The sequence below is a fragment of the Panthera uncia genome, chromosome X (assembly GCF_023721935.1).
Source record: "Panthera uncia isolate 11264 chromosome X, Puncia_PCG_1.0, whole genome shotgun sequence".
NCBI lineage: Eukaryota > Metazoa > Chordata > Mammalia > Carnivora > Felidae > Panthera > Panthera uncia.
In genome coordinates, this window is record NC_064817.1 from 117,273,334 (window position 1) to 117,287,651 (window position 14,318).

The window sequence follows — 14,318 nt, forward strand, 5'->3', positions numbered from 1 at the left end:
TTACGAGTATTAGGAGTTACGTGAATGATGTCAAATAACACGGGTGATATGAATTCAAATTTCAGTGTCTGTAAACCAACCTGTCTTGGAATCCAACCACACAAATTTGTGGCAGAGTTGAATCGTTACGACAGAAGACTGCATGCCCCCCAAAGCTTAAAATATTTAGTATCTGGCCCATCGCAGGAAAAGTTGACCAATCCCTGCTCTAGAATCTAGATCCTATGGGAGCCTCTCATTGTAGGATGATCAAGGCTGTTATTTAAAATAGCCTCGGGGTGCCTGGGGTGGCTCAGTCCGTTGAGCAGGTCATGATCTTGTGGTCAGTGGGTTCGAGCCCTGCCTCGGGCTCTGTGCTGACAGCTCAGAGCCTGGAGCCTGTTTCGGATTCGGTGTCTCCCTCTCTCTCTCTGCCCCTCCCCCACTCACACTGTGTCTCTGTCTCTCAAAAATGAATAAACGGTAAAAAAATTGTTTTAAATAGCCTCACAGAAGTTTGTGAACACAACTTGGCATCATTATCAAGTCTATTACTAAAATTACTTGTATGACATATCTATGAGCAAAATTCACAGATTGAAGTCAGACGTTTTTTTTTAAATTTTGGATTATGTGCATCAACAATTATTGCATGAAGAATGCAAATTTTTTCCCACAACCAAGCCATTTCCAATCAGGGTTGGGTGTGTTTGTACAGTAACTTGGGTAATATCCAGAGGTGTTTCATTTTTTTGGAATTCTGTTTTTAAAAAGGGTTACCCAGCTTAACATTAAAAATGGTATCAGGAATACATAACTCCAGTGAGTCAAATTCAGTAAATAACATAACCCTCGAATTCATGTCATGAGTCACTGCCCTGATGCTTTGAACAACTGACGGTTCCAGTCTGAAGTCCAGAATTCTTGGATGATGTTTAAAAATTCAGTCCAGATTTCTGGGACCGGTATGTTTCACTCTCTGATCAAGTATTTGGTCTACTTGACTTTCGACCTTGTCATTTGATTTCTAAGGGTACATGAGCCCAAACTTGCCCCATACAGTTGTGATGGAGTCCCTTTTAAAAAATAACAGGTAGAATTATTGGTGTATAGTTAAGGACATACAAATGGTTAACCACTCATTCTGGGAGATGAGGTATTTTGGATGATTGAAATTCTTGGATAACTAAAGGCTGGCCTTCCATAGGAGTCATGTAATACGAATCTTTCTGAGATGTAATTAATATTTTTCTGACTTCTTATAAAAATTATACTGAACACGCTTTAGTCTTTCTTTGTAACTTAGACATCATGATGAGCGCTGGAGATTGAACTATGCTGTAATACTGTACTGGACCGTAATTATGCCCTCGGGAGCTATTAAGATGGGTAGGAATGCCTGCCTCCGTCTTAAGTGGCCATAGACTCTTGTGCTTTTTAAGTTCTGACTTTGTTGTGCCTCTGGTACTGTTTTCCCCTTCCCCACCATCTATGATTTGCTAAGGAGTGGAATCAAATGGCCAAGCTTATTAGAGTTTTTCGTCAGAAGTCAATTCTCTATCGAGTGAGGGTAGAGAAATCTTTGAGCAGCAATCTGCATGGGCTTTGTGATAGCTCTTTAGTTGAGAAGCCTTTTCCATCTCTTGTGGAGTTTATGGTAGTCTTCTGGAGTGGCGATCTTGCTGGAAGGGAAGTCTCCCGGGCAGCAGAATCATGCGAAATAGGTAGCAGAACTCGCTTTCCGTGAAAGGACAGTGTTACTGTTTTTGATTGCTTCTCTCAAAGACAAGTGATGCTGCGATTCTATTTTTCTTCTATAGGGTGGCAAGATTCGGCTTCACGAATGGATTACTTACAACGGTGGTTGACATAACTGACTCTTGCGTTTACTTGAATTCACGGTCTCCCTTTCGAGGCTCTTGTCTCGCAGTCAGGATTCTCCCTTCCATCCGCACGGTGTCGTGCGCGCCCTGTACGTCATTGCGGTGCCCCTGCCTGCCAGTTTCGTCAGGCGCCACACAGGTGTGCCGTGCTCCCCGAAAGCCCGCTGTGTCTACATCTGCGTTTCTCAAAAAACAGTGAATGAATTGTGTGCGGGATGCCTTTCAAATCAAATTGAAATCCCTTTAAATAATGTGCTCCACTGACATATTTCACATCGCTTCCCATACTTCACCAAATTTGTAATGAAGTCTTAAGAACCCTTCTCTTGTGAAAATGAGACCCACCTATTGCACACGTGTCACAGCGAAGGTAGAAAACTGGAGTGGTTACTATAAAAAGGAGGAACCGAGCACATCTATTAATTACGGTCTTGTTTACGCTTCTCCAAAAACCATGATCATTTGTTAGTTTGAACCAGGGCCCCTTTACTTCCTTAGAGACATCATTGCCTAGCTAAGTGAGAAATTAAACACTTGAATTTCACACATGTGGGTCATTTGTTCCCACGTTGTACACATTTCCAAATAGACAGCGGTCTTAACTTACAGTTCTGATGAAATGGCAGTTATGGTCATGTTGCAGCAGGTTCGACTAGCAAATGTTTATCCTTCGAATAGAGCTCTGCACAGAAGCCGGATTATTGGAATCGTTAACAGTGGCTCTCTTTGTGCAAACATTAGTCAAGTCCTATCTTCGACGATAAAAGATACGTGTCCTGTTCCCTTTGTATCATTGTAACTAATATTTGTATTATGTGTGTTCTTCCTTATAGGAATCCCAACATCTGACCCCAGGATTCACCTTACAAAGTAGGTGTTTTCAAAAAGAATTCTTCTCAGTCCAAATGTTCATGGCCTCTCCCCCCCCCCCACTTTCTTCTCATTCCTACTTAATATCATAACATATGGATTAACAATAGCAAAAAGTCATACTGTGATGCATCCAGGCGGCTCCTTTATTTTATTCATATGTTAGTTGTGACGGGATGCCGTGAAAACATGTAACTGGAAGGGCTGCACGTGTGAAGACCAGTTGCATTGAGACTGATCGTTTGACAGTGGGAAACACGGCTAGTAATTGTGTGTGCCTTTCTTTTCAGAGTGGAGCGACCCGACCAGCAGAGCTTCTACAAAGTCAGTACCGCTCGAGTCGTAAGTACTTTGATTTCCAAAACAGGCTTCTTCGGGGGCATCTGGCAAGGGAACGGTGCCTCGGTGCTGGGCGAATCTTGTTCTCTGTCCTGCTCCTTGACAATAGGAACCTTGGCTCCTAATAATATGGAGTTCAGTTAGGGAGGAGAATGAGATTGCCCACAATAAGCGAGTCACAGTAAAACTGAACGAGATCACCATTAGACTCTGTAATGATGTAAATACAGGCTGGACTGGTACCTGGAGTATGAAATCAACTATGATTCTTGACTGGTTGTTTGAACTTTGTGTAACTTCAGCTGCAGGCATCCTTAGACACAACATTCTGACACCCCGACTGGGGAGGGGAAAGGACACGTCTCGGCAACCATGTTTGCAGGTCTTCTGGGGACTGTACATTAAATGCAAACAAGGGCAGCCTGGAAGAGAGGGAATAAGAGATTACATGGTGCTGGGTTGAAGTTCAGAACGATTCACTCAGTGCCGTCTTCATTTCTTATTAATGTTAACTGAAGAAGGGGTATGGAGAAACCAATTTCCTCAGATTAACTGTTGTAGATTTTGTAATATCCATTTGTCCAAGAACGTATCAAGGGAGTATTTCTCTCACAACTTCTTTCATTCCTAATAATAGAAAATGAAAGTCGACTTTTCTATGTGAGTAATAGTCACCTTCTTGAAAATTTTTGAAATGAAATAATTTATGACATTCAAGTGGTCTAATGGCACACTTGAAGTGAATTGCTCACCTTTTGGAAGATCACAAAAAATTACATAAAACAACTGGGAATTACTCCCACATAGACCAAGGCTCTGTGAAAGTCAATGGCACGTCCACGTTCCTGGTTCCGTTTGATAGCAAAGCTCCCATCGCCAGTGCCCTTAGTTGGTTTTCTGGCCTGATTTGCACCTTCTAATCAAGGTTCAATTTCAGCAACCAAGAATTCTCATTTAAAGAAGTGACCAAAAATAAGAAAGGGGAGAAACAACTATAACCCTGAATTAAAGACTAAATTAGATGGAAACACAGAAATCAAAATCATTTTTGATATTGTTCATTTCAGTGTTTTCCATTCATCGCATTTTGACTCGCCCTTTCTCTTGTCATTCTAGTAAACAATAGATCTTATCCTCCTACCTTACCTTTCTCCCATTAAAATGTCAGTAAAATTCACACACACACGCATGGGCGTGCACGCATGTGCACACGCAAGCACTTAGGGAATCAACACAGGTTTCCAAACGTGAAAAAATTTAAAAAAATATTTTTTCCCACTGGAAAATGATCCTACTCCTAAAGCAAGAGTATTAGGCTCCTGCTGTGAAATACGCTGATTTCCATACAGACCATAAAAGTCAATATTTCAATAGTTTGTAACTAACAGAAATAAACTCGTCAATTGTGATTTATAGTTAGAGGCTGCATTTCCAGAAAACAGCACTTCATAGCACGGGGGTATACTGTGTAATTCAATAGGACTAAGGTTCTCTATGGGAAGCATGGGTAAAACTGAAAAGATACAGAGTCGATTTTCTGAACGAGCCACTCTCTTTTTGGCTGCTGGATCTAAAGACCGAGCATTGTCCTTCAGACTTTGGCTGGAATAAGTTCCCTTCTTTATGGTAGGGTATGGGTTTAACAAAGGGACAGATAGAGCGATGGTAATTATTTTTAATTGTTAGCTTCCAAACGGTTATCCACTTAGCCAGTACTATCACTCCCATATTTTACTACAGTGTGATTTTCAAGCCAGCTTCTAGGATTTTCCATCAGGCAGGGTAATCCTCCCGGCAACTAAGAACATTCTGTGTGTGTGTAGACAGACTGTGGGTAGCCCAAGTTTGGTGGGAGACAACGCCTCAGCTGGCCCTGCTGCAGGAGAGGCCCCTTCCCGAGGCTGGCGAATGTCCTGGACACGCAGTCACCACCTACTACAGTAAGACAGATGGGAGTCTTACAAGCCGAATCCCTCAATTACTGGAATACTTTATTAGTTTTCCTCATCTGGCCTTCTTTTCCCCAGCTGAAGAAATGTAGACCTTCCATTTGGGCCTGGATTATTTGTAAGAACTGCATGCACGGGCAGCAGGTTCGAGAACACTGATCCGAGTATGTGCGAATGCAACCTGGGAACCAGCCAGGCTCCGTCTTTGTTCTTGACTGCCGCTGCTCTCTCTGGGCCTGACCCCAGCGGTCTGACTGGCTTTTGGAGAACTGGGTCTTTTCCTCGCCTGGTAGATCTAATCGACAGACAGCGCTTTTTATGGGATGTCCGTCCATGAGGTGATATCCTGCCCACTCTGGCTAGAACTCTCTCTGCCCATTGAGGCAAGAGCATTAGCCCTGAGTTTCCATCTCTGTTCATGGTAGTTAGAGTACCAGGGTGGGGGGAAGCACTGACCTAGGTATTCAGAGGATACGAGTGTAAATCATGGGGGTGCATGTATTTTTATTTCAAAATATACAGATAGAGTTCCTTAAGGGAAGTTAAGCAAAGTGATGAGCAATGCATATACGTGTAAAGGTACACACGCAAATATTTGGCAGAATTCAAATGTAAACAGTTATATTTTTTAAACAAGTTATACTCTTTAGTAACTAGATTTAACAACACAAAAATGACTTTACCTTTAGCCCTTAATGATCTCTGGAGGTGGGGCGCCTGGGTGGCTCAGTCAGTTGAGTGTCCGACTTCTGCTCAGGTCATGATCTCACAGTTCATGAGTTCAAGCCCCGTGTCAGGCTCTGTGCTGACAGCTTGGAGACTGGAGCCTGCTTCGGATTCCGTGTCTCCCTCTCTCTCTGCCCCTAACCTACTCGCATTCTGTCTCCAGCTCTGTCAAAAATAAACAAACGTTAAAAACAAAAAAAAAATTAAAAAATAATCTCTGGAGGAAAGAAAAGCCAATTGTCTTTGTTTCCCTCCACGTCTGTGAGTGTTGGAACAGGCCTCACCCAAGGCTTCTAAAAGATCTATCTCCCAAAAGAGGGTGGGACATGGGCGTATGAGGGTCAAGTTGTATTTCATGGGGCTCTAGAGTTGTATATTTGTACAGTGGTACCATATGCATTCTGCCTCTGAAAGATCCATTTATTTCATTTATTTCAATTATGAGATTCAGGGATTGGATGTATACACTGGACAGTATGTTACTTTCTAGTTTCTTCATGAAGCCATTAAGGACTGATGGAGGAGAAAACTGAAAGCAAACCCAAAGAACTTGGGGTTTCTTTGTTGAGTTGGACTGCTTCTTCTAGTGTGTAACATCTTGTCAAGTCCTTGTCAGTACAGTGGCTTTACAAAGATACTTGACCTCGTTGATCTTTTATGAGCCATCCTACATGGGAACGTGTAAGATGTGTTCGGTTGCCCCGAGAAGCATTTTCAGACAGCATCCGGGAACTCCAGGGTATCCATCTTGTCAGTCCTTGACGTCAGGTAATTTTGTGAATGTAGTGCCTTTGTTATAGTTGGTTGTTAGCATCTGGACTCTGTCCAGTTGGAAACCATCCAGCCCCCCTTTTAATCAAGCAGCTCCTGTGTTTTAAGCCATGCTGTCTTGAATGCCTGGAGAGTTTCCATAAAAGCCCAATATGAAGGCAGATGTAGCCAAAGCGCTTTTCTTTCCTTGCCATAAAACCGCCTCTTTCACTTGTGTTAGCTACAGGTTTGAAAACCTCCCAGCCCTGGACCCAGAGACCTGAGGAAAGGCGTTGTGGACACAGGCTAGTTGTGGCCAGTCTCAGTTTACCTGTGGGCGATGGCCTTGTACGCCACATGAACAAATCCTTGAATGTAGCCCTAGTTGAGAGGAGGGGGAATTACACCGTCACAAGAATGGCAGAGGGTCTCGGGCAATAATCATTGTGCTGTTGAGTGTGCACACGAGGCCAGGGCCCAGGGCCCACGCCCACTGTTCTTACTCACATCACCTTACCGTGCTTGCCAGCCATCCTGGAGGGGCTCCGGATTCTTTCCGTTGTTTCGTTGAGAAAAGCAAAGCCAAAATACGGTCCCTCCTCGTGAAGTGTGCACAGTCCAGCGTGAAGACAAACTAACCGTGCACACTTACCTTGAACGGACACGTCGGCCGTGAGCGCACAGAGGGCCGAGTGAGTGACGCCGCTCCTTGGCAAGAGAGCCCGAACGCAGGCCTCTTCCTCCCACCACGCTGCCCTTCTTCGTGTACTCTCATGAGCTCAGGGATTTGGGACACCACATTGGGCATTTTGAAACTGGGAGACTTGTACGGCTGAAGTTAGTGGGAAGGAGTCCCACGATAAATTATAGCAAAACCTGGTCAAAATTGCTTGAACTAAAGCATTATTTCTTTTTTTTAATTTTTTTAACGTTTATTCATTTTTGAGAGACAGAGAGAGACCGACTGTGAGCAGGGGAGGGGCAGAGAAAGAGGGAGACACAGAATCCGACGCAGGCTCCAGGCTCTGAGCTGTCAGCACAGAGGCGATGTGGGGCTCAAACTCACGGGCAGGAGATCATGGCCTGAGCTGAAGTTAGACGCTTTACCGACTGAGCCTCCCAGGCACCCCAATAAAACATTATTTCTAAACTCTTCTTTTTGTGGTAGGAAGAGTTCATTACCACAGAGAATAGAAAGATTATTATTATTAGAATGTTTTCCAGTTCATTATAACCACTAACAAGCATTATATCATTTCTTAGGTGACTTAAAAGTTTTTTAACCAAAGAAAGAAAGAAAGAAAGACCCTCACATTCACCACCCTGCCCATCCTACCTAAATTTTTCTCGTTGAAAATGTTTGTTTTGGGGCACCTGGGTGGTTCGGTCAGTTAGGCGTCCGACTCTTAGTTTTGGGTCAGGTCATGATCTCACTGTTTGTGGGTTCGAGCCCCACATCAGGGTGCTGATGGTGCAGGGCCTGCTTGGGATTCTCTCTCTGTCTCCCTCTCTCTCTTCTTCTTCCTCTCTTTCTCTCTCAAAATAAATACATAAACTTAAAAGAAAATGTTCGTTTTGAGAATGTGATTTGAGATTCGAGAATGGCCTGGGCTTACTGTGGAGCCTTAGTCCACATAGGTGGCAATTTCATATACTCTTTTATAAGTAGACGTTCGGTCTGCTTTCCGGATAAAGTTCTGGTAACAAAGTGCCTGTGTAATGAGGCAGGGGGAGAAAAGGGCTGTGATTTTCTTAATCAGATGAATTCTTACTCGGAGTATGTGATTGGGTACTTGGAATTGGGGGATGTTGATGATCAGTTTGTGGCTTACAGGAGCCCAACTGAACTCTCCTGATAAACAGGTAAACTCGATGAGCTCCACCGCCTCCCGCCATTCCGGGTTTCACATCGAGACGTATGCCAACTCTTGCTTTGAACCTGTCTTGTGTGCCCTGCATCTCGGGGCTTTTGCCAACTTTTCCTAAGGACTTAATATTTTTTTGGACGTCCTCCACCACATCAGGGACAGCCACCTGGGAGCAGAGAAAACCAAATTTGGCAGCCTGTTCAAGCTGTGAATTAAAGGTAATTCACAGTTTGAAATGAATCAGCATGAGGTCCTTAAGAAGAGTAATCAGACATCAAGAGGATTTTATTTTGAGGATCGTATATTGGCTAATGTGACAACAAGCAATATTGGCGTTTGGAGTGTTCGCGTGGAGAAGGGCCGAAGCTGCTGGTGCTTGACAGGCCCCAAGACTGCGAGGCAGGGCTCCTTCAGCGGGAGCTGTGGGTTTCTACTTGCCTGACAAAAGCTCAAAACACAGATTTTTGTGTGTTGTTTTTTTTTTTTTTTTTTTGCTCAGGTGGCATAAATCTCGAAAGATCAGAGTTGATTTGTGTGTTGTACGTGTGCCCAAGATTCATCTGCTTCTGGTGGATTGTGAGAATCTGTCATTAGAGGCAAACCTCTCTCTCTCTTTCTCTCAGACAAAAGTCAAGTATCTCTTTTTTTCTACCTGGTTTGTAGCAATATTTATTCACTCATTGAAACTTTGGTTCCCTTTCAGCAAAAACGCATTAAGCCCCTAGTCCGTAAAGCTCCGGGCGGAGCTCTGTGGTACATTGAGGATGAATCACCACACACCCCTCCCTGAAGGAGCTCCCAGGTTAGCAAAGGTTAGAGTTACACTGATAACACCAGTTCCTCAGCCAACCCGTATCTACCCAGTGCCCACTATGTGCCGGGCGCTTGGTCCCTTTATAACGAGCCTGTGGCAGTCACCTCGTTATATTCCACAGAGGCAGAAACCAAAACTCAGAGGCATCGAGTGAGTTGCCCACGGAGCCAAAATAACAAAGCCAGAACCAGACAGACTTCAGAGCATGTGCCCTTAACCTCCACTAAAGCCATCTCATAGACACTTGGGAGATGGCCCTACTGATTTCCAGTCAGTTGTGATCTTGCCCAGGCATTAGGCCAACTGGACCGACCGCAGGCGCGTGCCACAATGGTCGCCGTCAGTTTGGTTTAGATCAGGGAGAGCATTCGATCTTAATACCGTCACTGAGTCGGGTCTCGCATGCACTGCCCATGTGGACGTGGGCATTGCGTAGGCAAGTACAGGTCTGTCCTCAGCTCGGGTCCTGCAGCTCAATTGTGTCATCATGCCTGGAAGATGCTCCCTTCAGAGAGACAGACGGATCCGTGCCTCTGAGGGACTTACTAAGGTTGATTTCTGTGACCCGTGGTGGGAACAGCGTCTCTGTCCAGAAATCTCCATTTTCCCCTATTAAAGCAAAAAGAAGACAACTGATGTTTAGGTCCGTTTTCATGAGAGGTTCAGCCATCACCCTTCCTGCTCGCCAACGTGGTTGACAATTGAAACGTTGCTTTTATGTCCTTCATAGTGGAATAATTAAAAAAATATGTCTTCCCAGTGTGATCAACCAGTGGCTTACTTCCAAACTCCCCTTGATGTTTTCAACAGTAACCGGGAGGGAAGGAAGTAATGCTGAAAATAATCCCACCGTGATTGATTACCGTAAAGACTTTCGCACGATGCGTTAGCCTCACGGGAGTTTCACGTCAGTCCTGTTAGATAGCCACAGGTGAAAAGAAACCAGGCTGAGCTTGGGGAACACACTTGCCCGAAGTCTTCCAGCTAGAGATGGGGGAGCTGGGACTGGAAGCCAGAGTTCCCCATGCCCGTTAGAGCACGCTGCCTTGGGGGCACCTGGGTGGCTCAGTCGGTTAAGCGTCCGGCTTCGGCTCAGGTCACGATCTCGCAGTTTGTGGGTTCGAGCCCCACGTCGGGCTCTGTGCTGACAGCTCGGAGCCTGGAGCCTGCTTTGGATTCTGTGTCTCCTCCTCTCTCTGCTCATGCTCTGTCTCTCTCTGTCTCTCAATAATAAATAAACGTTAAAAAATAAAGAAAGAAAGGGAAAAAAAAGAACATGCTGCCTTGTCCCCAGACGGCTGCAGGGCTGGAGCGCATCACAAATCTTCCAGGTCCAGAAGGCAGAGCAGCACAGTACGTGAGCCCCTCGACCATTCCTAGAAATGGAAAAGAAACCCAACCAACCAGCACAGCTGAGACTGGAGTAGCTGAGAAGGAATGTCCACCCCGCTCGTAAACTATTTTCATTCTTCTCTCCCATCCTGTCAGGCGTCTCACAAACAGCCCTTCTGCTTTCCTGACACAGAATTGGTAGAATTGGTGGAATACTATAGACGCGTGCCCAATTACAGCTGTAAAATCAGTTGAAAAATCTGACACATGCCTTTCTTGGTGGGTCATCCATCCACTTCAATAATGAGGACCCAAACAGGACAAGTTCTCCAAGCTCTTTGATTGACATCTCCAAATATGCTGCCAAGATGGGCACAGAGGGACAGAGGGACGTTATGCCTTGTAAGCCCAAGTGAACACAGTGTCTTTTCTTGGCTACCCCCTGGGATCTTGGCACCCAGGACCCACCAGTGCGACCTTAATACACTGCCTTCGTTCAGGTTCCACGGTGCCTGAGAGAGCAGTGTGGGAGACAGGGAACCGGGGTGGGGGGTGGAAGGTAATGATTTGCCACCTGAAGTATTTCTAGACCTTCAAGAGGAAATCCACCCCCCCCAAAAGGCCCTAGTACTCATAATATCTAGAAGTTGTCTAGGATCTCTGGAAACTGAGAGAGTTTTTCTAGGTGTCTCCGAAATCAGTTTCATACATCATGTGGTACAGCGAGGAGGGAAGCATAGAACCCGCACAGGAACACTGCGCTTGGGTAACTCTAGCCCCCACTTCTAGGCACTTTACGTACACATGTCGTCACTGATGCCGCCACTGCCGTCATTGCCACTGCTCCCAGGCGTGTCCTCTGAAGGTTCTCACCCCAAACAGCCACGGCCACCCAGCCGCTGCTAGAGCTAATGCCGGGCACCGGGCCTTCCTGGTGTCCCAAGGGACCCTGTGCCCTTTGTCTGCTCCCGCCATGCACCACCTTTCATCCTCCAGCCCCTGTGTAAGAGTAAACCGACCTTACGGAGAAGGAGATTTCCTCTTAGCAGGTGAATGGCTTGCGCAGGATCGTGGACCTAGTTAGTGAAAGAGCTAGAATTTCACTCTAGGATTCTTGGATTACGAGACTCAAACTTTCATTTCTTATAGTGTGCCTGCCATACCTGTATCACATTTCAGTTGAACAGTCATTAATGGCTTTGTTTCCATTTTTTTCAAGTTTATTTATATATTTTGGGAGAGAGAGAGAGAGAGAGAGCAAGTGAGCATGAGCAGGGGAAGGTCAGAGAGAGAGAGAGAGTGAGAGAGAGAGAATGCCAAGCAGGCTCTGTGCCGTTGGCACAGAACCCCAGGTGAGGCTTGAACTCGTGAACTGTGAGATCCTGACCTGAGTTAAAACCAAGAGTTGGATGTGTAATCAACTGAGCCACCCAGGCGCCCCTGCAATCATGTGTTACATTTGTTACATGTGGTCTCTTACTCAATCCTGGGAGCCGGGAGATGGGACGTTCAAATCCCGGTTGTCGCAATCGTTGCCACGTGACTTCATGACATCACTCGGTGCTTCCCTGAGCCTTTGCTTCATCAGATAGAAAACGAAGAGTCGCTATTCCTCAGATTCTGCAGTGAATTGTGCTGCTGTCAGATGAGCTCACGGAGCCGATTGTAGGTACTTATTTGCATGACTTCTGTCCCCACGTTAGGAGTCAGGCAAGTCGGGCTCGGGTGGCTTGAGCGAGGTGCCCAGGCTTCTACAACTCGTAGTGTTGCAAGGCTTAGTCCTAAGCTTCTCGAGTCCTAGTCGAGTGCTCTTTTTGCTAATATCCTCCATTACTTCTCAGAACTGTGGTATCGATGTGGTTTGAATCAAAGGATCGATTCCCAATGCTGGCAGAGAGCAGTTGACCTAAAATCAATCCCCATGTGTACCGCTCTTCCCCTGGTTAGATTAGCTATGCCCAGCAGATTCCTGAATGTTTTACCACGTTGACAAGACTCGGTGCGTTTTCCCACCCACCTACTCGCACCCAAGGTATCATTTATTCAATTTAGTGATAGTTTGAGCGTTTGTAGAAAAATTTGCAAACTTTCCCCTCAAATCGCATACTCTTTATAACCTCACTGTCTTAGTGCATGCGATTTGGGGTTAGGTCGGCCCTTTATCTTCATGGTTTTTGGGGGGTGCTCTCTTCGGAGATTCGAGTGGACCTGAAAACTGTGATCTGCCTTGACCTTTACTCCTGGATTAAAATTTGGGGATGCTATCGTGGTCACCATGCCTTGAAGATTAGATCCTGCCAGTCACTAAGAAATCGTAAAAGTGCACCGTTGCTATGAACTTTGAGAAAACATTGCTTGCAATTGTCAGCGACAGCCTCTTCATTGAAATAATCTGCCTTTCCATCTGCTAGAAAGAGTTTGGGGGGGGCACCAAAAGATTCTGTCTTGGTGGATTCTTTTAACATAAAAGGTGGCCGTGGTTTGAAGCAAAGCTGTTTTTTGCATGAAATTGAAATGCACTTCAGGGTGGCGGGAAGCCAAGATGCACAAGAACGGCGTAGAGACACTTAGGAAAGATACTTCTGGGGGGGGGGGTCCTTCCCGGACAAACCTCAGGGGTCCTGGGGTCCAAGTGGCAGCCACTCCCAAACCACCGATGGCTGTGCCCAGGGCTCGGCGCAGTAGGGAAATGCAGGACAGCCACACGACAGACTTTCGGATCAAGAGGGCGAGTAGTCAGTGATTTGCCCTGTGGCATAAAGGGCATGAAATCATATTGATGCTCCCGAGCCGGGGAAATGAAACGAGCAATAGCGAGTGTCTCACTTCTGAAGAAAATGAGGGGCTGAGGCGTTTGAAATTTCAGGGATGTTCCATCCCTACGTGGTGAGCCTGGCTTTATAATCAGTTGCGGGCTATGTCTGTGGTTCCGTAATAGGAATTTTTTGGTTGTTTGACCAGGCTTTTAGAATTTCTTTGTTGACACGCTCGTAACAGGGTTTCGATGTGTGTTTCCTACACGATGCGTAGAAAACATCTCTTGAACTCTCTGGAAGGAGCAGTTTCAGACAGAAGCGACGCTCTCATTCCGGGCAAGTTGGCAGACTCTTTCCCACACGACAGATATCCAACACGAAACCTGTCGTGTGGGAAAGAGTCTGTCAGACAGTGTCAGGTAGCTGGGAGTGAGAGATGTGGAGGAACAGAAGACACATTCGATCATGATCCCTCCTCCAAACCCCAGGAATGTCCAGGAAAGCCCGACCAGCAGACTTTCCACTCGTGAGGACTGTCGAACCCCAGGTAGCACCTTTAACATAATAGATTCGAGCTGCTTGAGGAGAGGGGTGGTGTGGATTCGCCTGCCTTTCCTCGGCAGCTGGTTCCAAGGCCTGCTCCACGGTGGGTAGCCAGCCCACGTCATCGGGTGAATGGTAGATACAAAGACCCAGAAAGCAGGAAGGATCCAGAAGGTGTCAATTACTACAAACATCTTGATATATTTTATTCTTCCGTTCCTCAATCCACGCATGGAAAGCAGTATAGTGCTGAGCTGGAAATGGACAGGCTCTGGAGCCAGGTCGCCTGGGTTCGAATCCCACCTCCACCATTGTTTACTCATGTGATCTGGGGCAAGTTGCTCAACCTCTCTGTGACTCAGTTTTCCCCATCTGTAAAACGGGGATAGTAATAGCAGCTACGTCGCAGGACTAAGCGGCTGAAGTGCTGATCGCAGCGTTTGGTACATCGGAAGTTCTCGGTACACGTTAATGGTTGTGATTCATTATGCTCACACTTAGTACCGTCA

At 45.9% G+C, this 14,318-nt stretch overlaps 1 protein-coding gene across 8 annotated transcripts in view; it reads left to right on the plus strand.

Annotated features, from left to right (window-relative positions):
• The window catches only part of AFF2 (ALF transcription elongation factor 2), a 454,063-nt gene that overhangs the window by 312,426 nt on the left and 127,319 nt on the right, over positions 1-14,318 (plus strand). For 4 of the 8 annotated variants that reach the window (XM_049644415.1, XM_049644419.1, XM_049644416.1 and 1 more), the window contains 2 exons: positions 2,696-2,732; positions 3,023-3,074. In XM_049644415.1, coding sequence (XP_049500372.1) covers positions 2,696-2,732; positions 3,023-3,074 — 89 coding nt within the window. The remainder of the gene's footprint in view (positions 1-2,695; positions 2,733-3,022; positions 3,075-14,318) is intronic. The other 4 variants (XM_049644417.1, XM_049644421.1, XM_049644418.1 and 1 more) reach the window with 1 other exon arrangement.